The sequence below is a fragment of the Anomaloglossus baeobatrachus genome, chromosome 3 (genome assembly GCF_048569485.1).
Source record: "Anomaloglossus baeobatrachus isolate aAnoBae1 chromosome 3, aAnoBae1.hap1, whole genome shotgun sequence".
Classification (NCBI taxonomy): domain Eukaryota; kingdom Metazoa; phylum Chordata; class Amphibia; order Anura; family Aromobatidae; genus Anomaloglossus; species Anomaloglossus baeobatrachus.
The window spans coordinates 504,154,979-504,180,298 of record NC_134355.1 but is presented as its reverse complement, the minus strand read 5'-3'; the positions used below and the strand labels follow the sequence as shown (position 1 = coordinate 504,180,298).

The window sequence follows — 25,320 nt, the reverse complement described above, 5'->3', positions numbered from 1 at the left end:
AAGCACCACTGCAGTGGTAAAATAAAAAAAAACAAAAAACCAAAACAACAAAAATGCTGGCGTGGTGCCTTAAGATATTTCTACAATAAACAAAAAAGGCATTTTCTGATGACAAATTTCCTTTAAAATAGTGCTTTTGATATTGATGATACTTAATTATTGTTCCCTTAAAGGGATTGGCCAATCCCTGCTTAATCACTTCATAGGAAATAAGAACAATCTTTACTCGCCTACCACAGTGGTGCCATTCCAGTGATGTAGGCACTGCTATTCCCGCCTTGACATGTGACACTCCCGAGTCATATGAATGCTGATCAGCTGCAGCTCATCAGTATTCCACCAAAGCGGACTTTGCCCTGACTATAAAGCCTGGACTTTATACTTTTAGAGCCCCGAATTCAGAATGGGAAATGGATGCATATCTGTCTAGGAAAAAACTTCCCAAACTTTCTAAAAAGGCGGTTGAGGAGCCGAAAAGGCCCCTGACAATTGAGGAGCTAGAGTCTGTGTTTTGAGACTTCCCAAACAAAAAGGCCCTCGAGTCGGATGGAATCCCCGGTGAATATTTACAAACACTTCAGTAGTGTCTTATTGCCTCTGCTGTTAGGGGTCTTTCAATCTGCGAATGACACGGGGCATCTCCCTTCGTCCAGGATGGAATCTACCATTGTAAAATTCACAGCAACAAAAGCGCAAAATTCACAGCAACAAAAGGGCAACAGTGTTTACCTGCTCAGGCCACAGAATCTAATGTACTAACATGATGCAGCAAAACCCCTTAATAAAGATGGAGGCAACAGGTGCAAAACACTGATGGAGCAACCACTCACACACTGCCAATCCATGAAGGGGGTGATTGCTTAGTATTAAAATTGCACACAAATGGCTTGTATAGGACACTGATAACACATGTAGATGCACAGTGTCTGGCTTACAGCCTATTGATGATGTCCATACTATTCGATTAGGCGGGCTGCCCAGCACTATTATATACAGTAAGTGCACCACACAGGAATGGAAACCCTAGATTACAAGGTCTACATTAATGGGCCTGCAACCTGTATAAAGATATGATAAGTTCAAAAAATATATATATATACTGTATAAAATATATATGAGGTATTAGTTGATATTTTAGTCAGAATATAGATGCCTGCAACCCAACGTCAAGGGTCCTCATGTCTTGCAGGTCCCTATACTAATATATTAATGCAAAAGCTAAACCACAAAAAGACTAATTAAATTTTCCCCCAAAAATTACAGAAAAATTCAAAGCAACAAAATGGCAACAGTGTTTACCTGTCCAGGTCACAGACTCAAATGCACAAACAGCCCTTGCCTTTTTGTTGCTGTGAATTTTTCTGTAATTTTTGGGGGGAAATTTATTTCTTTTTTGTGGTTTAACTTTTGCATTAATATATTAGTCTACCATAGTAGTCATCCTTAAATAGGGTAAAGATACCCCCCATCCCAAGTCTTACAGGCCTATTTCTCTACTCCAGAAGGATGTTAAACTTCTCGCCAAAATTCTCTCGGTCTCACTGGCTAACGTTATTGCTGAGCTCATTCATAAGGATCAGTTGAGATTCATGCCAGGGAAATATACTACCATCAATCTGCGACGGCTATTCCTAAATATGCAGTTAAGCTGTAATGAGACTGGGACCTGAGATGTGCTATCGCTCGATGCCGCCAAGACCTTTGATGAGATCGAATGGAGCTATCTTTGCACAAAACAGGGTTTGGCCCCAAGTTCTCAGCCCCCATTAAGTTACTCTATAATGGTCCATCAGCTAGGATCAAGATAAATGGAGAGCTATTAGATGGGGTGGCACTGGGTAGGGGCACAAGACAGTGATGCCCTCTGTCTCCCCCTCCTCTTTGCCATTGCTATTGAACTCTTGGTGTGTATTATTAGAGCCTTCTTTGAGTTGAGGAAATTCAGGATGGGTAACCTAGAAGAATGCATTTCGTTGTATGCGGATGACATGCTTCTGTTTCTAGAGGATGTCCTTCTTCTATTAGACCGGTTATGGCTACCTTGAAGAATTTGGCAAGCGGTCAGGCCTCCTTATAAAGTGGAGCAAATCGGTACTCATGCCTGTGGACCCATGGGTAGACATTCAGTGGTTAATGGATACAAATATTAATATGATAACACAATTTAAATATTTAGGAATCAAGGTAACAGCTAAATCTGTCATCTATGTGCCCTTTAATTTGACACAGCTTTTAGATAGATTTGTAACTAAAATTGATGTGTGAAGTAGACTTCCCCTATCAGTTGTTGGGAGAGGAAACCTGATCAAAATGGTTTTAATGCCCAATCTGCTTTACATATTACACAATTCTCCAGTGTTGATCCTGGCATGGTACTTTCAGGGGAATCATAGGCTATTCAGACAACTACTTTGGAAAAAAGCAACAGGCTAAAATCCATCTGGAATACCTTCAAAGAGAAAAAAAATATGGGGGCCTGGCCATTCCCAGTGCTTGGATCTATTATATGGCAGCTCAGATTCAGCAACTGAAAGGGTGAAATCAATCTTGTGAACTGGAGAAAAATGGGCGGCTGGCTATTCAAAGTGGCCCTATTAAAATTCCAACATAAAGGTTAGAAGCCCGGGGAGGGGGAAACAAGCTATCTCAAGCTTCGATGCTGACCATGATCTATAAAGTTTGGGATCGAGACAAACACTTATTGGGAGGGTGGGATTGCTTTTTGTTTATACCATTGTGGCACAATCCTAGCCTTCCGGAATTTCAAACTCTAGAAGGGCACTCTGGCTGGGAATTGAAGGGGGTGAGGACGGTGGCACACATCTAGTTTAACAATGCAATGAAACAGTTTGAGCAACTGTGTACTGAATTTGACATTTCCTTTAAATTTTTTTTAGAGAATTTTACAGCTCAAACACAGGTACGCAGCTCAAGTAAAAAACCTTTGTATAGATTCCAATCCGTTGACAATGTTGGTGGGGGTTTTGGGCTCTAGGAGAAGATGAACTTCCTTCATATATTGAACACTGCTTAATGAGTTCCGTGATAGAGCCCACCTTAATATCAAAGACAGGTTGGAGGAAGATGTTAGTTCGCTTTTGAATGATCACTGGGATTCTATTTTGAATTCAGTGCCCAGTGTATTCCATTCAGAGGCCCAGAGATTATCTAAGGTGTACCCAATACACAGGAAATATAAAACGGTGTTACGACACAAAATTGCGGTATGGAATGACTCATGCTGCCTCCGCTGTAATTTACCTGATGCTCACCTTATGCATATGTTCTGGGAATGTACTAGACTTGGACAATACTTGAACAACGTTTCGGATAGATTAGCAAGGGCATATGGAATAAGATTGACCCCTGATCCAAAGGTCTGTGTGCTGGGTATTATACCAGATACTACTAAAGAGAACCCACTTGTGACCAGTATGGCTACAGTTCTGTATATAGCACAGAAAACCACTGCCTTGCATTGGAAGCAGTCTGCCCCTCCAATGGTGGAGGAGTTTATCAATAGAGTTAATAGTACTATACAGCTGAAGAAAGGAATATATATTAAAAGAAAGGGTTTTGAAAAGTTTCATAAAATCTAGAGCCCTTGGCTCAATACCCATGGACTCCCTTCCCAAGTTTTACTACGGTATTAGAGAAGCTGTTTCCTATGATTCGGTAATTACCCTTATATTCCTAATTAGCTTCCTCTCTTTTCCTACTTTACGACAAGGTTTCATGAGTGTGTTCATTGCTTATTACTCATACCACCTACTATTAAGTGCCTGTAAGTTTTTAGTTCCATGCTGTAAAAAATGTTCTCTGTTCTTTTTTTGTGTTTTTTTTTCTTAAAAAAAAACAAACAACAAAAGAACTATTAAGATCTATGGGCCGTACATTCATTTGTATGAGGACCTGCCTCCAGGGCTAATATCAAGGTATCATGTTATTCAGCTTCCTATGACCTGCGTGCCCATAAAACCAGGCTAGGAGGGTTGACACTGCTTACAGATTCCCTTTAATAAGTTTTGAGATACAGGAAAACTAGGGTTAAAGCCACAGAAGTAAAAATGGAGATATACTATTGTATATACATTATTCTTTTCTCCATCTGATATATGGCCAAGTTCTAAATAATTTAGTGCTATATAATTTAGTATTTTATTTTAACTCGGTGGAAGGATGTTGGCAATAGAAAGCTTCTGTGGCTTCAAGAGGGCAGGGGAAACACTAATTGTGTGTCTCCTGCTCAAAAAAGGGCATATTTTATTGGCGGCTCTGGCTACTATTACTGACTAGGACTGCTTATGTATTAGGTATGCAGCACATAATATCAGATCAGATAACCACATACAGTGCAGTCATCTTTTCTTTATTGTACAGCAGAGAAGTAAATGGAAAAGCTCCTGAACTTGCCTGTCATAGTGACAGCTGGAATTCGCCTCAGTACATGTACACCGGCAGATGTCTCTTTTACCCTCAGCGTACATCCACTCGTCTTAGAGCCCTCGATCTTAGATCATCTCCCTTTATCCAAACACTGACACGATTTTTACATAGAGATTATCCAATATACATCTTTAGACAATATTGCTTAGAGTAGTAGAGTACACGGTTTAGTGAGGAGCCACATTCATATTATACAATATTGTATATAAATAGATTTAAAAACTAAGCGATTTTCTTTTGTGTACTGCAGCTGTTCACAAATGTGTTATCCCAACCATTAAGTCGAGGCGTAGATCATGAACTAATAACAATGGGGCGGAGGCCACCCTTTCACTTTGTAAACTAGGTGACCACACTTACAACAGAAAGCTACAAAAACAATTACTTGAAAGGTTTTTCTTGGAACGCGTCCAGATGTTTTGATTCTTCGACTTCTTCGAGAAGCAGAAAGAATTAGTAGCAAAAGTACCACCTGCTTCCTAAGACAGTATTTCAACAAAGGATACAGGCCTGGTATAGTGTCGGCTTAGAGGACCTTTGTAGAGCACATGATTGAAAGGCAATGAATCAAAGGAAACGTTCCACAGAGAGACGACTTGCTTACCTAAATACATAACACTGGAGAGAGGTGGAAACCACTAAATGTCCATACTTCAAAGATGCCTTAATTACTCTGTCACGAAATTCCAGCAAGTCCACGGCATCATTTATTACATTACGGACCTGGAAACATAGGCAATGAGTGAGGCTGCAATCTGACTCTAGATATTCAATATTTCATGATTCCAACACAAATATAAAGGACATCTGACCACAGCCCAAGAGGAGAGAGGAGAGAAAAGAAAAAGGTATTGAAAAATGAGAGTCACTTTTTTGGTCCGTGCTACAAAAATCTCAGGTGGATTTTCCTGAGCTATTACTTTGGTTGAGTTACTAAAACTTCCTCACTTTTATATAGTGTAAACTAAGGGTCTGTGTTTACAGGCCGTCCAGGGCATAATACCACCGCCAATCAATAAACTTTTAGTGATCGGTAGTTGTTTAATATCCTGTTTACACATTCAGACCAAAGTAATATCCTCTCTATCTCACAACCCTAAACAGCTATTCAACACTTTCAACTCTCTTCTGTCCCACAGCACCACCTCCCTCTCCTCTCATCTCAGCTGAAGACTTTGCCTCTTTCTTCAAGCAGAAGATTGACAACATCAGAGCAAGCTTTGGCACACAATCCCCACAGCCCCTCATCATAGCTACTCAGTCCTCTTCCTCCAAATCCAGCTTCTCCCCCATGACAGAAGATCATCTTTACACTCTACTCTCAAGATCACATCTAACCACCTGTGTACTTGACCCGCTCCCGTCGCACCTCATCCCCAACATCAAAGCAGTCATCATCCCAGCCCTAACTCACCTCTTTAACCTATCACTATCAACTGGTGTATTCCCTTCATGATTTAAACATGCTTCGATCACACCCATCCTTAAAAACCCCTCCCTTGACCCATCCTCTGTGTCTAGCTACCGCCCCATATAACTTCCCCGCTAAGCCTCAAAACTACTGGAACAGCATATCCATCTTGAACTGTCCTCATACCTCTCCTCTTGCTCCTTCTTTGACCAGCTACAATCTGGCTTCCGATCACATCACTTTACTGAAACTGCCTAAAGTCACCAATGACCTACTAACTACAAAAGCCAAGCGACACTACTCTGTCCTCCTCCTTCTGGATCTGTCCTCTGCCTTCGACACAGTAGACCACTCCCTCCTATTACAGATTCTTTCCTCTCTGGGCATCACAGACTTGGCCCTATATTGGATCTCTTCATACCTAACCGACTGAACTTTCAGCATCTCCCACTCTCACACCATCTCCTCATCCCACCCTTTATCTGTTGGTGTCCTCCAAGGTTCAGTTCTTGGACCCCTGCTGTTCTCCATCTACACCATCGGCCTGGGACAGCTCATAGAATCCCACGGCTTTCAGTATCATCTCTATGCCAATGATACACAGATCTACCTCTCTGGACCTGACATTACCTCCTTACTAACCAAAATCCCACAATGTCTGTCTGCTATTTCATCCTTCTTCTCTGCGCGATTCCTAAAGCTTAACATGGACAAAACAGAATTCATTGTCTTTCCTCCTCCTCATTCAACTCCTCCACCAAGCCTATTCATCAAAGTTGATGGCTGCTCACTCTCCCCATTCTCACAAGCTCGCTGCCTTGGAGTAACCCTCGACTCTGCTCTATCCTTCGAACCACACAACCAAGCCCACTTCACCTCATGCCGACTACAACTCAGAAATATCTCCCGGATCCGTGCTTTCCTTAACCAAGAATCAGTTAGTCATTAGTATACAGTTAGGTCCAGAAATATTTGGACAGTGACACAAGTTTTGTTATTTTAGCTGTTTACAAAAACATGTTCAGAAATACAATTATATATATATAATATGGGCTGAAAGTGCACACTCCCAGCTGCAATATGAGAGTTTTCACATCCAAATCGGAGAAAGGGTTTAGGAATCATAGCTCTGTAATGCATAGCCTCCTCTTTTTCAAGGGACCAAAAGTAATTGGACAAGTGACTCTAAGGGCTGCAATTAACTCTGAAGGCATCTCCCTCGTTAACCTGTAATCAATGAAGTAGTTAAAAGGTCTGGGTTTGATTACAGGTGTGTGGTTTTGCATTTGGAAGCTGTTGCTGTGACCAGACAACATGCGGTCTAAGGAACTCTCAATTGAGGTGAAGCAGAACATCCTGAGGCTGAAAAAAAAGAAAAAATCCATCAGAGAGATAGCAGACATGCTTGGAGTAGCAAAATCAACAGTCGGGTACATTCTGAGAAAAAAGGAATTGACTGGTGAGCTTGGGAACTCAAAAAGGCCTGGGCGTCCACGGATGACAACAGTGGTGGATGATCGCCGCATACTTTCTTTGGTGAAGAAGAACCCGTTCACAACATCAACTGAAGTCCAGAACACTCTCAGTGAAGTAGGTGTATCTGTCTCTAAGTCAACAGTAAAGAGAAGACTCCATGAAAGTAAATACAAAGGGTTCACATCTAGATGCAAACCATTCATCAATTCCAAAAATAGACAGGCCAGAGTTAAATTTGCTGAAAAACACCTCATGAAGCCAGCTCAGTTCTGGAAAAGTATTCTATGGACAGATGAGACAAAGATCAACCTGTACCAGAATGATGGGAAGAAAAAAGTTTGGAGAAAAAAGGGAACGGCACATGATCCAAGGCACACCACATCCTCTGTAAAACATGGTGGAGGCAACGTGATGGCATGGGCATGCATGGCTTTCAATGGCACTGGGTCACTTGTGTTTATTGATGACATAACAGCAGACAAGAGTAGCCGGATGAATTCTGAAGTGTACCGGGATATACTTTCAGCCCAGATTCAGCCAAATGCCGCAAAGTTGATCGAACGGCGCTTCATAGTACAGATGGACAATGACCCCAAGCATACAGCCAAAGCTACCCAGGAGTTCATGAGTGCAAAAAAGTGGAACATTCTGCAATGGCCAAGTCAATCACCAGATCTTAACCCAATTGAGCATGCATTTCACTTGCTCAAATCCAGACTTAAGACGGAAAGACCCACAAACAAGCAAGACCTGAAGGCTGCGGCTGTAAAGGCCTGGCAAAGCATTAAGAAGGAGGAAACCCAGCGTTTGGTGATGTCCATGGGTTCCAGACTTAAGGCAGTGATTGCTTCCAAAGGATTCGCAACAAAATATTGAAAATAAAAATATTTTTTTGGGTTTGGTTTATTTGTCCAATTACTTTTGACCTCCTAAAATGTGGAGTGTTTGTAAAGAAATGTGTACAATTCCTACAATTTCTATCAGATATTTTTGTTCAAACCTTCAAAGTAAACGTTACAATCTGCACTTGAATTCTGTTGTAGAGGTTTCATTTCAAATCCAATGTGGTGGCATGCAGAGCCCAACTCGCGAAAATTGTGTCACTGTCCAAATATTTCTGGACCTAACTGTATACCCTCATCATCTTCCACCTCAACTACTGCAACCTCCTGCTCTCTGGCCTCCCTTCCAACACTCTTGCACCCCTCCAATCTATCCTAACTCTGCGGCCCGCTTAATCCACCTCTCCCCTTGCTATTCCCCAGCCTCGCCACTCTGCCAATCCCTTCACTGGCTTCCCATTGCCCAAAGACTCCAGTTCAAAACATTAACCATGACCTACAAAACCATCCACAACCTGTCTCCTCCTTACATCTGTGACCTAGTTTCCCGGTACTTACCTGGAAGCAACCTCAGATCCTCACAAGATCTCCTTCTCTACTCCTCTCTTATCTCCTCTTCCCACAAATGCATACAAGATTTCTCCCGTGCCTCGCCCATACTCTGGAACGCTCTACCCCAGCATATCACACTCCCTCCTACCGTGAATCGCTTCAAGAGGAGCCTGAAGACCCACCTCTTCCAACAAGCCTACAACCTACAATAACCCTCAGTCCAGTACACCACTGCGTAACCAGCTCTGTCCTCACCTACTGTATCCTCACCCATCTCCTGTAGACTGTGAGCCCTCTTGGGCAGGGTCCTCTCTCCTCCTGTACCAGTCTGTTTTGTACTGTTAATGATTGTTGTACTAGTTTTCATGTATACCCTTTTCACTTATAAAGAGCCATGGAATAAATGGCGCTATAATAATAAATAATAATAATAATGCTGAATCATAAATCTAGTGCATCTTTAGGACGTCTAGTCTAAGCTCAAACTACCTATTAGTTGGCTTACATAATTTACACCAAACCTAACTGCATGCCATAAAAAAATGAAGCCATACCTTATTGTCAAGCGTGCCCAAAAATGTGTTAAAAGCATATAATCATTGCTGTGTGACATGTATGATGGGTAAAATTAAGGCAAAATTCTAACACCAGTTTTATAAATCAGCCTCAATGTCTTCATTTGCCCCATTGAAAGTATGAACAATTACTGAACTTTCTACATAGCAGGAACAAGCAGAGGACGTATTTATTAATAGAAACCTGTCAGGTTCCTTATGCCATCCAAGACAGCAGCATTCACATTTGCACGTCAAAATTTCCTTTGTAACTAGGCCTGTATAACATCATTCTCTAAAATCAATGTGTAAAAAAAGCATGTATTACCTCCGTTTTTCATATGGAAATTAGGGCCTTGACTAGTCGAAGGGGCATTGATTCCCCAGACTAGTCGGCCCTCTTCCCCAGGCCCCTCTAGGTGAAAGAACATGATTTCCATGAGCTAGCGTCATAGCCAACTCCTGGAAATCTTTCAGCAGCATCAGGGTACCTCTCAAGCCGGGTGTATACGGCCTGGCTTCAGAGAGGCGCACTTTGCATAATATGAAAACAGCTTCTGCACTTCTGATCATGCGGAATGCGCCTCTCTGAAGCTGGTATGCATACACCTGGCTTGAGAGACACACTGACGTTGCTGAAATGAGCAGCGCGCATGTGCAAGATTTCCCGGGGCTGTGGTGAGGCAGGCTCATGAAAATCACATGATCATGCCCACAGAGGCATGGTAATATGGAAAGAGAGCCGACTAGTCTGGGAAAACAATGTCCCTTTGACTAGTCAAGGCCCTAATTTGCATATGAAAAAGGAAAGTAATACATTTTTTTTTTACAAAATGGAGTCGAGAAGGGGTTAAAGCCGCGCATCAGCCGAAATGAAGATGTAACGTGTTGATGAAGATAAACTTTCTTTTATTCCATAGGTCTACGCGTTTCGAGGTAAAACCTCTTCTTCGGGACCAGTACATCAACATAAAAGCAGGGACCCGAGCTGCACCCTGATGTAGGCGGTTCTCCTTTTATCAGCTGTGTATATATATCTGTCATCTTCATCTGTTTAATGCTTTTATGTTGATGTACTGGTCCTGAAGAAGAGGTTTTACCTCGAAACGCTTAGACCTATGGAATAAAAGAAAGTTTATCTTCATCAACACGTTACATCTTCATTTCGGCTGATGCGCGGCTTTAACCCCTTCTCGACTCCATTTTGTATGCTCATCCACGTGGGGCTGCAGCAGACGCCATTATCTTATGTGCATTAGTGGTTGTGACTATCACAACCCATTCAGGTGAGTGTATACTTATAGTTTAACCTCACCGATCTCTCTGGTATTACACTATCAGCGCTCCTTATTTTCAGATTTACATTATTTTTTTAGACATTGATTTTAGAGAATGATGATACACAAGGGCTGCTTAAGAAGGGAATTTTGACGTGCAAATGTGAATGCTGTGGACTTGGCTGGCATAAGGGATCTCACAGGTTCCCTTTAACTCATAGAATGGGAAGAAATGGAGTTGGTGTGCATTGATTAACAGGTCCTAGTCAATTGGCATGTCAGTAATCTCTGTCCAATCAACAGAGAACCCACTACTGCCTAATGACATCTAAGGCTCTTCTTCTGATTAGTCGACTCAGAGTGAAGTCACACTGCAACGATGATGTTGAGCCAGGTGGGAAAATCAAAAGATGAGCTGTAGATAATGGGAGAGAGAAGAAGGCTCCCAGGCTCTCATCCATTGCCCACAGATTACTGATGTGGCTGATGGACCGGGTCCTACTCATCAATCCGCACCAATGTTAGTGCAGACCATTACATGCAAGGCACAGCTCACTTACATACAGAAACCCTTATTTCCAAAAATCCCCCTTATCCAGACCTGGGCAAGGGGCGGTCCGCGGGCCACATCCGACCCGCCTACTCTCTGTGACCGGCCAGCCTGACTCAGGGCGTCCTTGCTGGCCAATCACTGATGAGGGCAATCTGACCTGTTGTCCGGAGCTCCAGGCTCCGTGAGGCCCGTGGTCAGATCGCCCTCATCACACGCTGCGTGCCGGGCAGGGAACAATCCTGCAGCGCCGCACAGTGTAGGCAGCAGGAATCTGTCCTCTGTTCCCTGCCCGGCACCTTTCTCTGTGACACACGCGCGCCCTGATGACGTCAGTACGGCACGCGTGTGTGTCATTTGAAAAGTTCCCGCCCGGCAGGAGAAGAAGCTGCAGCAGCCGGGGCCGGTATGGAGAGAAGCAGCGGCGGGGGCCCGTACAAGAACAGCAGCGGCGCAGCCAGAGCCCGTACAAGAGGAGAAGCAGCTGAGCCTGTACGGAGGTGCTTGAGGAGGGAGAGGTGAGTGGTGACTAATTAACTGAGGAGGGGACAATGAGGAGGCGGGGGGGTAACTGGTGACTAATATTTGGGTGTAGTGATGTAGTATATGGGAATGTAGTTTTACAGGTGTAGTATATAGGGGTCTAGTGATGTATATGGGGATGTAGTGATGTATATTACAGGTGTAGTATATAGGGGCTAGTGATGTATATGGGGATGTAGTGATGTATATTACAGGTATAGTATATAGGGGTCTAGTGATGTATATTACAGGTGTAGTATATAGGGGTCTAGTGATGTATATTACAAGTGTAGTATATAGGGGTCTAGTGATGTATATGGGGATGTAGTTATGTATATTACAGGTGTAGTGTATAGGGATGTAGTGATATAGTATATGGGGATTGTTTGTGTATATATGTATATAGTGCGTGTGTGTGTGTGTGTATTTATACTATATGCAGCTTTGTCACCATAGAAGGGGGGGCCAGATACAATTTCTTGCACAGGGGCCCTAAGCGGTCAGTGTCCACCCCTGCTGTTGAGAGCAGACACTTGATTGTGGAGCTCCCGACATTGGCTCCATGTGGAGCTCAAACATAACTAGAGCGGGTCTGGTACCTAGAAACAGCGCAGAGAAAAGTCCGTAACTGCGAATGGTACTGGAGTTACATCAGGTACCACGCGCTCCATCCCCGCCCCCTGCAGCAGCATGCCGCCATTACAGGGCCTGATTGCGTTTCTCCAGTACCTGTTTGCATACGTGTGACAGGTACCGGAGAAGACACGAGTCTGTGAAATAAAAAGATTTTCCATATTGACCTGCTTTCTTCAGCTCTGCTGCCTCCCGCTCCTGACCCCCGCACATTCATCGATTATTCACCGCACTCAGGACCTGGAAGCCGGAGCATCGCGGTGACCGCCCCGGCTACAGCACCGTTGAGGACATCACCGCAGGGACAGGTGAGTAATCTGCAAGCACAGTGACCTCCAGGAGGTCATCGGAGTTTCCAATGAACTCTGATGACCCCGCCTGCGACACTCACGCTACAGCTTCACGGGTTCATCAGAGTTCATTGGGAACTGTGACGAGTCCTCGAGATGCGCCGGCTTCCAGGTTCTCAACACACACACACACACACACACACACCTGTATACTCACCCAGCGATGCGGTCCCCAGCGCTGTCCCTGCTTCCAGCTGCTCACTGCACTGAATATTCAGTGAGTATAATTACCGGCGATAAGGAGCGGGAGGCAGCAGAGCCAGAGACAGCAGCGCTGGAGAGAGGTAAATATAGAAAATATTTTTATTAAAAAGACCCGTGTTTTTTCTGGTACTTGTCACACTGATGTCACACAGATCACATCAGTGTGCAATCCGTGTGACACCCATGCTGCCGGAGAAAAAACGGACATGTGTGCGTGCAGGGCCATGAGGGGTCACAGTCCGTAACTTACTGTTTATGAAGGGATAGTATATTTACACTATATACAGTATTGGGTAAAACTGAGTTAATTATATTAGTCCGGCCCTCTAAAACCATCCCAATTTCTCATGCGGCCCCTTGGGAAAATTAATTGTCCACCCCTGCCCTTATCTCTTGACCCATATTTGAATACTTTAAAGTTGATTCTAATATATGAGCCATGTTTAATAAAAATGTACTCACTAGAATGGGATCAAATACCTTGTTAACTATAAATATAAGATATGTTATGAAAAATAACTCAACCTGCATAGCTCGTCTTTTGGTTAAAGTTACTTCAAAATTCTTCCATTCCCAATGTTGCTCAATGACATGTGCAAATATAACATGACCATTTCCACAAGCTCCGGCAACTTGAGTTCCGTCTATTGACCAAGTAAGGCTGAAGATACTGCCAGTAGTTGGTTTCTCCAAAGCATAGGACCACTGAAAAAAAATAACAAATAAAGTAATAAATACACATAAAAAGAAATAAAAAACAACATTATATATATATATATATATATATATATATATATATATATATATATATATATATATATAAATAAAATGTTTTTTGTTTTTTTTTTTAAAAGGGTTACGTCAACAAAGAGATGAAACGCAGGATATAAAGTGGTTCATTCTGCTCTTGCCTAAGCACACCTGAAGCAGCTGGACATCAGACAGCAGATGAGCCAGTGGCAGAGGTCAAGGCTGCTTCAATGAATAAGAATAGGAGATGACACGGCAAATGGTTCAAGTCTGCTAGAGACATTAGCAATATATGCAGGGCTATTAAGATTGATCAGAAGAAAGACGAGGCAGGCTTACCAAATAGAGCTCAGATGCAAAGCTAATTATAACACCCATTAATCAAAAACTGAAAAGGAACTTTATTCAATAAGTAAGACGGCAAAAAAAATCCATCTGTTTAAAGACAAAATATGTCCAAATGCAAAACGTTGGACACATCGTTTAGTCCTTGGTGGAAGGAATATTTAATGCTTTTGCCATATTTAGCACTGTAATTTCTTTTGCAGTACATGCGAACCCACAAAATATCAAACTCCTGGGAAGCTTGTCAACTTTAGTAATATAAATATAATGAGGGTAGACAAGTGTAACTGAAAGATTTACTTGAAATATCGCTAGTCAATTTACTTTATAGAGATACAGTACGAGGACAAATCACTGAATGTTCTATACATGCTTGTATAATTATGGTGGGCAGTAGACTGCAAAGGTCACAAATGCGGGAATCAAAGAGAAATATGCTTCAAAATAAAAGAAAAAGAAAATGGCTACAAAAATGATAAAGTTAGACTTTAAAATTAACTGGCCTAAAAGGGTTAAATGGAATCTGTCAGCAGGTTTTTGCTACTTCATCTGAGAGCAGCATGTTGTAGGCACAGTTTTTCTAAAACTAACCATGTTTAACTTAGATTACTGGGTGCAGCTGGTCTGACATTATCTAAGAATTGAGTTTAGCAGAGCTGGGAGCTGTCCCCGCCCATACCAAGATCTCTATAAATATTGTGCATTGACTAGGAAGTGTCAATCACAGCAGGGGGCGTGCAGCACAACATGGCACAAGCCAGCTATCCACACCAATGATAAGGGTCCAGCTGGTAAAACAAACATAACAAATAAACAAAAGATCGGTTTGTGATGACACAGGCATGCCTGAACTTTCTGTCTTAACCCTTACAGCATACTGACTTCCGCTTACATAGCAAAAACCTGCTGACAGAAGTCCTTTAAAAAGCAAATTACACTTAGTGCCTATCCAAAGGATGAGCAAAAATGTCTGACAAGATCCCCCCCCTGGACACTCACACTGGGGAGGAGTTTAAATGGAGCATAGGTCGAGCATGTGACATGACACTTGATAAAGACCTATTGGTCGAAACGTCGCTGCTATGCTATAACAGAATAAAGATAGATTGATAATTTTATCTAGAGGATGCTGTCCTGTCTTTGGATTTGGCATATTTTTGCTCCGATCTCTTGGACCTGACGTGCATCCCCACTTGATGCGGAGCATGTGTGATACATGAATGCAAGGTCCCACCAGAAGTGCTGCAAACAATTCTGTTTTTTACAATGACGTTCCATTTAGTGTCGATGGCACTAATGGAGGCAGCTGATACCACAAAGCTTCTACCTCAAATCCCGAATTTTAATTGCAAATTCCGCTTTTTTCCTAAGTTTACATGATTCGGATGCAATTTTGGGAACTGTCCGCCAGTGTTATTTGGAAACTCTACAGTATAATTATCTGTATCTATAGTATAAATTTACCAAGGATGGCATATCTTTGCCAAAAAGTGCACACTATATTTAGTACTATGCAAAAGTCTTCTGTAGGAGTGGGAAAAAATGCTGGAAAGTATAAATGTTTTTCAAATATAAAAGTTTTAATAGTTATTTTTTTCAATTATCAAAATGCAAAGTGAATGAATAAAAGAGAAATGTAAATCAAATCAGTATTGGGTGTGACTGACTTTTGCTTTCAAAATAGCATGAATTCTTCTAGATACACTTGCACACAGATTTTGAATGAAGGTCGTAGGGACGTTCTTCCAAACATCTTGCAGAACTAACTACAAATCTTCTGTGGATGTAGGCTTGTAGGCTTTGTGGTTTCTTCTTGTAATCCCACACACACTTGATGATGGTAAGATCAGTGTTCTGTGGAAGCCATATTATCCCCTATAGGACTTTATATTCTTCTCTATGCTGCAGATAATTCTTCATTACATTGGCTGTATCTTTGGGGTCATCGTCCTGCTGCTGCAGTATGAATTTGGAGCCAATCAGAAACCTCCATGATGTATAAGTATCTCAGCATTGAAGACACAGAGAAATGTCAACGATGAGAACCGTAGATACAGGGATTAGACAAGGAAACCTAGTGCATGGTGATGAAAGACACATGAGGCTTACTTCCCTTCAAAAATAGAAAATATCCAGTAGTGTCATCAATTCAGAACTGTTAGCAACCAGTAGGATCGATATCTATTGTTGCACGTAGTCTAGCCACAAATAGAGGAATTGTGGCTAATCGCCATACCTTTGACAAGTGACTCAACTATGCATAATAACATGGGAACTAAGGTGTGGAAAAATATCAAGTGTTCTGGTTTGTTAAGCCAAAATTTTAACTATTTGGCTCTAAGGGGTACTTTGCATGCTGCGATATCGCTAGCAGATGATAGCGATGCCGAGCGCGATAGTACCCGCCCCCGTCGCACATGTGTATCTTGTGATAGCTGCCGTAGCGAACATTATCGCTACGGCAGCTTCACACGCACTTAGCTGCCCTGCGACGTCGCTCTGGCCGGCAACCAGCCTCCTTCCTAAGGGGGCGGGTCGTGCGGCGTCACAGCAACGTCACACGGCAGACGGCCAATAGAAGCGGAGGGGCGGAGATGAGCGGGACGTAAACATCCCGCCCACCTCCTTCCTTCCGCATAGCCGGTGGAGGCAGGTAAGATGTTTTTCGCTCCTGTGGCTTCACACACAGCGATGTGTGCTGCCGCAGGAACGAGGAACAACATCGTATCTCCTATTGGTGCGACATTATGAAAATGACCGACACTACACAGATCACCGATTTACGGCGCTTTTGCGATAGTTTATCGGCGCATCTAGGCTTTACCCGTTGCGGCGTCGTTACTGGTGCCGGATGTACGTCACTTTCGATTTGACCCCGACGAGATTGCAGTAGCGATGTCGCAGCGTGCAAAGTACCCCTAACAGAAGGCTGTTTGCTTGGATAGCGGAACAATAATGAGTGTCTGCAGTAAATGGTAAAGCATTGTGGAAGTTCCTTGAATGTTTGGTGATGCATTTCTGCAAATGGAGTTCAGACTTTTGGTCAAAATTTAATGATGCATAGAATGAGGAGAAAAATACATGCAGATGCTTATCCATTATGTAATACCATCTTGGAGATATCTGATTTGCTTCAAATGTATTCTCCAGCAGGACGATGATTCCAGACATACAGCTGAAACCAGAAGTTTACATACACTATCTAAGAAGACACATCTGCATGTTTTTCTCATTATCTGACATGAAATCAGAATAAACCTTTCTCGTTTTAGGTCAATTAGTATTACCAAAATTATTTACAGGGTGGGCCATTTATATGGATACACCTAAATAAAATGGGAAAGGTTGGTCATATCAACTTCCTGTTTGTGGCTCATTAGTATATGAGAGGGGGGAAACGTTTCAAGATGGGTGGTGACCATGGCGGCCATTTTTAAGTGTCATTTTGGATCCAACTTTATTTTTTCCAATGGGAAGAGGGTCATGTAACACATCAAACTTATTGAGAATTTCACAAGAAAAACAAGGGTGTGCTTGGTTTTAACCCCTTCAGCCCCGGGGCACTTTCCGTTTTTGCGTTTTTGTTTTTTGCTCCCCTTCTTCCGAGAGCCGTAACGTTTTTATTTTTCCGTCAATCTTGCCATATGAGGGCTTGTTTTTTGCGGGACAAGTTGTACTTTTAAATGAAACCATAAGTTTTACCGTATGGTATACTGGAAAACAGCAAACAAATTCCAAATGCGGAAAAATTGCAAAAAAAAAGTGTGATGGCACAATAGTTTTTGGGATGTTTTATTCATGGTGTTCACTATATGGTAAAACTGATGTGTGGGTATGATGCCTGAGGTCGGTGCGAGTTTGTAGTCACCAAACATGTATAGGTTTACTTGTATCTAAGGGGTTAAAAATGTTTCACAACTTTGTCCAATAAAAGTGGCGCACGTTTTGCGCCATTTTCCGAAACACGTAGCGTTCTTATATTTTGGGATCTATGGCTCAGTGATGGCTTATTTTTGCGTCTCGAGCTGACGTTTCTAATGGTACCATTTTTGCGCAGATGCTACGTTTTGATCGCCTGTTACTGCATTTTGCGTAAAACTTGCGGTGACCAAAAAACGTAATTTTGGCGTTTGGATTTTTTTTGCCACTACGACGTTTACCAATCAGATTAATTGATTTTATATTTTGATAGATCGGGCATTTCTGAACGCGGCGATACCAAATATGTGTATATTTATTTATTTTTTAACCCTTTAATTTTCAATGGGGGGAAAGGGGGGTGATTTGAACTTTTAGGTTTTTTGTTTTTAATTTTTAAAACTTTTTTTTTTATTTTACTAGTCCCCCTAGGGGGCTATAGCGATCAGCAATCCGATCGCTCTTATCTATCTGCTGATCACAGCTATACAGCTGTAAACAGCAGATTCAGTCACTTTCTGTTTCTCTCTGCTCGCAGCCGAGGGAAAACGAAAGTGAAACTTCATAGCTGCAGGCATCATCACATGACCCTGTGCTACGATGGCAACCACCGATAGTCACGTGATCACGCACGTGACTTCCGGTGGGGGGCGGCGGTAAGTAAAAAACATGGCCGCGCGCATATAGACCTTGCTGCCAGACTTTGGCAGCAAGATTTAAGGGGTTAATGGCCGTGGGTGGAAGCGATTCCACTCGCGGCTAACAGGCACACATGTCAGCTGTTGAAAACAGCTGATATGTGTGCCGACCGCCGCCGCCTGCCGGCGGGAGGGGGCGGTGCTTAACGGGACACGCTCCATGACGGATATATCCGTCCATGGTCGTGAAGGGATTAAAGTAACTTTATTCATTCATTAGTTATTTACAATTTTATGACCACTTATAAAATGTGTTCAAAGGGCTGCCCATTGTGTTGGATTGTCAATGCAACCCTATTCTCCCATTCTTGATGCACTGATAGCAACACCGCAGAAGAAATGCTAGCACAGGCTTCCAGTATCCGTTGTGTTAGATGCTGCACATCTTGTATCTTCGCAGCATAGACAATTGCCTTCAGATGACCCCAAAGATAAAAGTCTAACCGGGTCATATCGGGAGACCTTGGTGGCCATTCAACTGGCCCACTATGACCAATCCACTTTCAAGGACACTGTCCATGTAGGAATGCTAGGATGGAGGAGGGACTGGTGCACTTCACAAAATAGATGGCATTATGAGGAAAGAAGGTTATGTGGCAATACTGAAGCAAATCTCAAGACATCAGCCAGGAACTTATAGCGTGGGCTGAAATGGATCTTGCAAATGGACAATGACCTGAAGCATACTGCCGAACTGGTTACAAAGTGGCTTAAGGGTAACAAAGTGAATGTTATGGAGTGGCCATCTCAAAGCCTGATCTCAATCCCATTTAAAATTTATGGGCAAAGCTGAAAAGGCAGGTCTGAGCAAGGCGACTTACAAACATGGCTCAGTTACACCAGTTCTATTACAAGGAATGGGCCCAAATTCTTTCCAACTATTGTGAGACGTTTGTGGAAGGATATCCAAAACATTTGACCCAAGTCATACAGTTTAAGGGCAATGGTACCAAATACTAATGAAATGTATGCAAACTTTGGACTTTGCAGAAAGTAATAAAAATGCCTTAAAACATTTTCTCTCATTATTCTGGCATTTGGCAAATATAAATTATTTTGGTTCCTAATTTACCTAAAACACGAAAGGTTTATTCTGATTTCATATCAGATAGTGAGAAAAACATGCTTCCAGAACCCATGTTAGTATGAAATTAAATATTAATTATATCCAGTCAGTCCTTATTACATGGAGAAAGTACATGAACAGTACAGAAACGTTTTTTTTTATATAACGCAAATATAATATTTTTTCTTGAGGCAATATACGGAAGCTAAAACCACATAGCTGTTTCACATATGATTTTCATGTACATGTGCACTATTGTATTGTTCGCAGCAGTAAGGCTTGGTATAGCCTCCCATGTGTCTAGTAGAGGATTTCTATCAAATATGGGAGGAATTATAGGAGCTTAGCACTTGGTACATAATAAATTCTGTGGGATAACATAACAGTTATAACTGCTGAACGATTCCTATTATGTATTCCCACGTGTTTTTAAATGATTAGAAATATGACTCCTGTGTATGGAGTATTTGGCACAAAAGAAGGAAACTTCCTCCTAATCGGGAGCTGCTCTATTTTCATGACTGCACTCCTCCACTTTTTTCCAGCTTTTTAAGAATAAAAAGACAGAACAGAGCGTCTCTATAATACAGACGTGGGGAACCTTTTTTCTGCCAAGGGAAATTTGGAAATTTCTACCATCATTCGGGGGCTGCACAAAATTTACAAGTAGAAAATTACCCTGCTATATTTGGTCAAACAATCAATTAACTCCCCGCTAAAGTGTTGGCTGATGCTGCTTTACTTTGGTGTGGCTGTGAGGTTATGTGATATTGATCATCATGTTTTTCTCACAACTGTTTTAATAGGTTTGTGTCGGCCTGGACCCCAGTCAACTCTTGTGAAAAAAAGTTTTGCAGAGCATATACATCACAGGAGAGGCTGGGGCTTGAGCATATACATCACAGGAGACACCAGGGTTGCAATATATACATCACATAGGAGACAATGAGACTGCTGTGTATATATCACAAAAGAGACACCAAGACTACTGTATATACATCACATATGAGACACTGAGACTGCTGTACATAAATTGCTTATGAAATGTGGAGACAGCTGTTCATACATCACATAAGAGACACCAAGACTACCCTTCTATCCCCCATTTTTAGGTTGCTCTCTTGACTTGCTACAAGAGGGCCCCAAATCTGAGGGACAAGCTAGTCAGGGCAGATCTAGGGAGTGACCGACGGACTCTAATACAGAGCACATTAGTGCATTTCAGTAATGGGACATTCCCATGCCTGGGTTGCCTACAATGTTCTAATATTATTAAAGGTGACACTTTTACACACCCAAGATCCGGTAAAAGGTTTCCTGTAAAGGGCTTCTTTACATGTGATACATCGTATGTGGTGTATCTGACCAAGTGTCCTTGCGGTTTCGGATATGTTGACTCAACAGATCCGAGACCGCATCTCCCAGCATAAGTCTACCATTAGGTGTAAAATAATTCTTTTACCCATTCCCAATCACTTTATTAAAATGGGGCACTCCGTGACACAATTAAGATATCAGATCATCGAGCAGGTGGTAGCTCCGCGGAAGGGACGTGATAGGGTGAAACTTTTAAAAACACGTGAATCCTTTTGGATATACACGCTTCAGACGTTGGAGCCGATGGGTCTCAACAGGGAGTGTGATATTCTCCTGTAGGTGCTGAGGCTGAATGATGGATGGTGGGGTCTATATCTAGCACACTATACTTATATTCTCTGGTTTTGTCTATATTCTAGGCAACATGAGTCATGTGGTGAGCCGACTTTTATTTTACATTCTTTTTCTCTTTACCGCTTTCTTTTTGCCTTGTTATAACCTCTATATTATTTCTGTTTCTTTTTTTAGTTTCATGTTTTAACCTTTATTACTTTTTTCTGACTTTACTATAATCTCTTTTCTCTTAACATTCACATACCAAGGATTGTGCGGGAACCAGTCCGTTATCTCTTGTTTTCTGCCTCTGCCTGTCATTTCATTTGCCGCTATAGCAAGGAGCTCCTTCAGTCACGCTTATGCTATTAGCTTGTGATTACTGTTGTACGCACGTGCCGTCCCTTCGGCTTTCTTCGGTATCTTCCGTTCCTGCTATTTCGTTCAGCAACACGTGACTGTCGGTGCCTCTCTGGGTTGGTCGGGAGACCATGTCTCTATACTATTTAAAGATCTCTCCACGGCATCCTGACCGCACCACGGCCCTGCTTGTTGTATTCCCTCCATCACGTAAGGCATGGTCTATAGGTCCTTAGATCTTATGTTTCTATTTGTGACATGCGGTGCTAACTTACTTATTCTTCGTATAGGTGTTTCTCTTCTATTTATATGCCGATTCCCAGCTTTACCAGATATTCGTTCATACTGTTTTTACCTGTCAGACTGCACCAGTGCCTCTTCTGGCTCCTGCCCTCTGGCTCCTGCTTTTCCCTGTGTCTCCGTTTTTTTTCTCTTGTTCTCAGTGATGCATTACTTTTGTGTCAATTTTTATTCAATCCTTGTCTTTTCTAATATCTATTGTTTTCTGTCTCTTTCTTGTTATTTCTTTCTATTTCTCCTTTTTCTTCTTTTTTCTTTTTCCTTATTTTTTCCTGGCTTTTTATTTTTATACTTTTTTTTATTTTATTCTGTTTTAATTTTTCAATTTTTATTTTTATTTTCTTTTTTACATTCCTAATCGGCTTGTCACGTGTTTTTCTTTTGTTTTACAGCTTTACCGGTTATTATACAGATTCCTATAGGTGCCCATACTCTGTGACCCAGTAAACTTAGGTACATGGGCGCTTACTGCCATTTTTCATGATATACTTATACTTTGTTCTATTATAGTATTATGATACAGTGGCGATTGTTATTGTAATTAAAACGATGGTATATATGGATCAATATATATACGGATTGTTAATTCAGTTATTTCGTTTATGCAGACTTAATTTTTTTTACAAAGGCTATTTAATGCTGAAAACGTTCATGAAATGAATGAAGGTTATAACTTGATATTTTTCAAATGAGTGAAGATTTATAACAAATAGAAACAATTTGTTGGACTACCATATCTGTCTCTCTCGCTTTGGTGTGCCAGAGTTACGCTTTTCAGCATTGTCTCTTTTTCTCTGAGCACCCCTTTACTTGACAGCGAGCAAGATTATCCATCTATAATACTGTATACACAGTACATCACATAGGAGACACAGACAAGTGTTCATACATTACATAAGAGATGCTGGGACTGCTTTATATACATCACTTCGGAGACACTGGGGCTGCTATACATACATCACAGGAGACACTGGGATTTCTGTATATACAGTACATCACAAGAGATGCTGGGGGCATACACAATCACAGGAGACATGGGGGCATGCACAATCACAGGAGACATGGGGTATATACATCATAGGAAAGGCTGGGGAAAATACATCACAGGGGAGGCTGAGGGCATAGACCCTGTGGAGACTGAAGCATGTACATCACTCAGAAGGCTGCAGGGCATAGACATCGATGCAGGGGCTGGAGCTTGTACATCACTGAGGAGGATGGGGCATAGACATCACTGACGAGGGCTGGGGGCTTAAACATCACTGGAGAGCATAGACATTGCTGGGGGCATAAACATCACTAGGGGCATAAACATTACTGAGGGCACAGATATTCCTGGGTTGCATAGACATTACTGGGGTGGCAAAGGCCTCAGTGTGAGTATATACTGTACTGAGAGGCATAGACTTCACTGCATGCATGTACAGCACTGGGTGATTCTGGGGCGGCTGCTCCTCTTGTCATCTGTGGGACAGGAGCGCATTGCATGCTAACTCCGTCCATAGTATGCCCTCACACTGGCCAGTATGACATAATCCTTCAATGCATGCGCATGCAGTGTGCAGCAGTGAATATTGGGTGCATGATCTCGTAGCGCAAGTGGTGGTTTAAAAGGCCGGCAACTGGCAAAATGTGGCTGCCGGTCGGAATCTGCCCGGGGGCCGCAGAAAAGGTCATCGAAGATTCCCCACCCCTTCTTTAATATTAGTCACAATAAAAAACAATATGTAAAACAATACCATGAAAAAAAAAACAAAAAACACAAAAACATAACATTGTATAGTTGTTAATATAAAACAAAATGTTACTTTAGTCCCAAATTTAGAATTTTCACAAGGGTAACAAGAGAAAATGTATCATAAAATTTGTTGTGCAGGGCTCAAAAGGGAAGGAGCGCCATTTGAAATTTTGAAAACAAACTTGTCTGCAATAGATAGCGAACACCATGTTGAGATTGGAGAGCCTGTGATGTGCCTAAACAGTAGAGTTGCCCCACAAATGACCCCATTTTGGAAACTAGACCCCTTAAGGAATTTATCTAGATGTTTGATGAGCACCTAGAAACCCCAGGTGCTTCACAGAATTTTAGAACGTTAAGGGGCACAAAAAAATATATATTTTTACCACACAAATGTTGCTTTAAACCCCAAATATTTCATTTTCATAGGGGTAAAGGAGAAATTGCATAACAAATTCTACTGATGAATTGTCTCTAGAGTATGGAGCTACCTCATATGTGGTGGAAAACTACTGCTTGGTCAGACAGCAGGGTTTGGAAAAGAAGGCGTGCCATATGACTTCTTCAATGCAAAATTGTATAGAATCCTTAGCGGCCGCCATGTCACGTTTGGAGAGCCCCTGATATGCCTAAACAAGGGAGCTCCCCCACAAATGACCGCATTTTGGAAACTAAATTCTTTAAATAACTTATCTAGATGTTCAGTGCGCACCTTGGATCGACAGGGGCTTTTCAGAATTTTATAACGTTAAGCTGTGAAAATGACAAAATACATTGTTGGCCACAAAAATGTCGCTTTAACCCCTAATTTTTCAAATTTACTACAGGAACAGGAGATAATGGACTATAAAATTTGTTCTGCAAGTTCCTCTGAGTACGCCAATACCCCATATGTGGTTGAAAATTACTTTTGAGGCACAGTTCAAAGTGAAGAAGGGAACAAGCGCCATATTTGAGTTCAGATTGAGTTGAAATGGTTTGCGGGTGCCATATCCCATTGGAGTAGCACTGGAGGTGCCAGAACAACATAATCTCCCCACAAGTGGCACCCTTTTCCAAACTGCACTCCTCAGTGAATTCATCCAGGGGTGCAGTGAGCATATTGACACTACAGGTGTGTAAAAAAATGTTATACTATTGGGCAGTGAACAAAAAATAATTACATTTTTACCACTTAAATGTGGTTTTAACCCCAGATTTCCCATTTTCACAAGGGGAATAGGTGAAAAAGTCCCCAAAATGTGTTACACAATTTTTCCTGAATGTGACAACACCATGTGACTGTATAGTATTGTTTGGCCGCACCGTAAGGCTTGGGAGAAAAGGAGCGCCATATGACTTTTGGGGCACAAATTTTTCTAAATTACTTTGCGGACTCAATTTACAGAGCTCCTAAGCGCCAAAACAACAGAAACCCCCTCAAGTGACCATGTTATGGAAATTACACCCTTCTGGGAATTCATCCAAGGATGCACTGACGATTTAGTCTCTTGAAAATACCCATGGTGATAAACGCAGTGAATGATACAAAATTAAAGAAACAGAAAAATCGCCGGTTCACCGCTATTATGGATGTTCCGTGATTCCACAGTCCACTGCCAAGCCGTTCAGCCACGGATCAAGAGGGGAGTTCACCACATGGAAAACTGAATTAAGAGGAAGGGTGATCCAGCGAACA

At 42.0% G+C, this 25,320-nt stretch overlaps 1 protein-coding gene and 1 long non-coding RNA gene across 3 annotated transcripts in view; one reads left to right on the top strand and one right to left on the bottom strand.

Moving 5' to 3' along the window:
* Positions 1-25,320, bottom strand: part of IFT80 (intraflagellar transport 80) — a 238,569-nt gene that overhangs the window by 80,393 nt on the left and 132,856 nt on the right. For both annotated transcript variants that reach the window (XM_075340673.1, XM_075340671.1), the window contains exons 9-10: positions 13,343-13,522; positions 5,051-5,169 (exon numbers count right to left, since the gene is read on the bottom strand). In XM_075340673.1, coding sequence (XP_075196788.1) covers positions 5,051-5,169; positions 13,343-13,522 — 299 coding nt within the window. The remainder of the gene's footprint in view (positions 1-5,050; positions 5,170-13,342; positions 13,523-25,320) is intronic.
* LOC142296725 (uncharacterized) overlaps positions 1-25,320 on the top strand; it is a 303,374-nt gene that overhangs the window by 239,253 nt on the left and 38,801 nt on the right. The gene's annotated exons all lie outside the window — the stretch shown is intronic.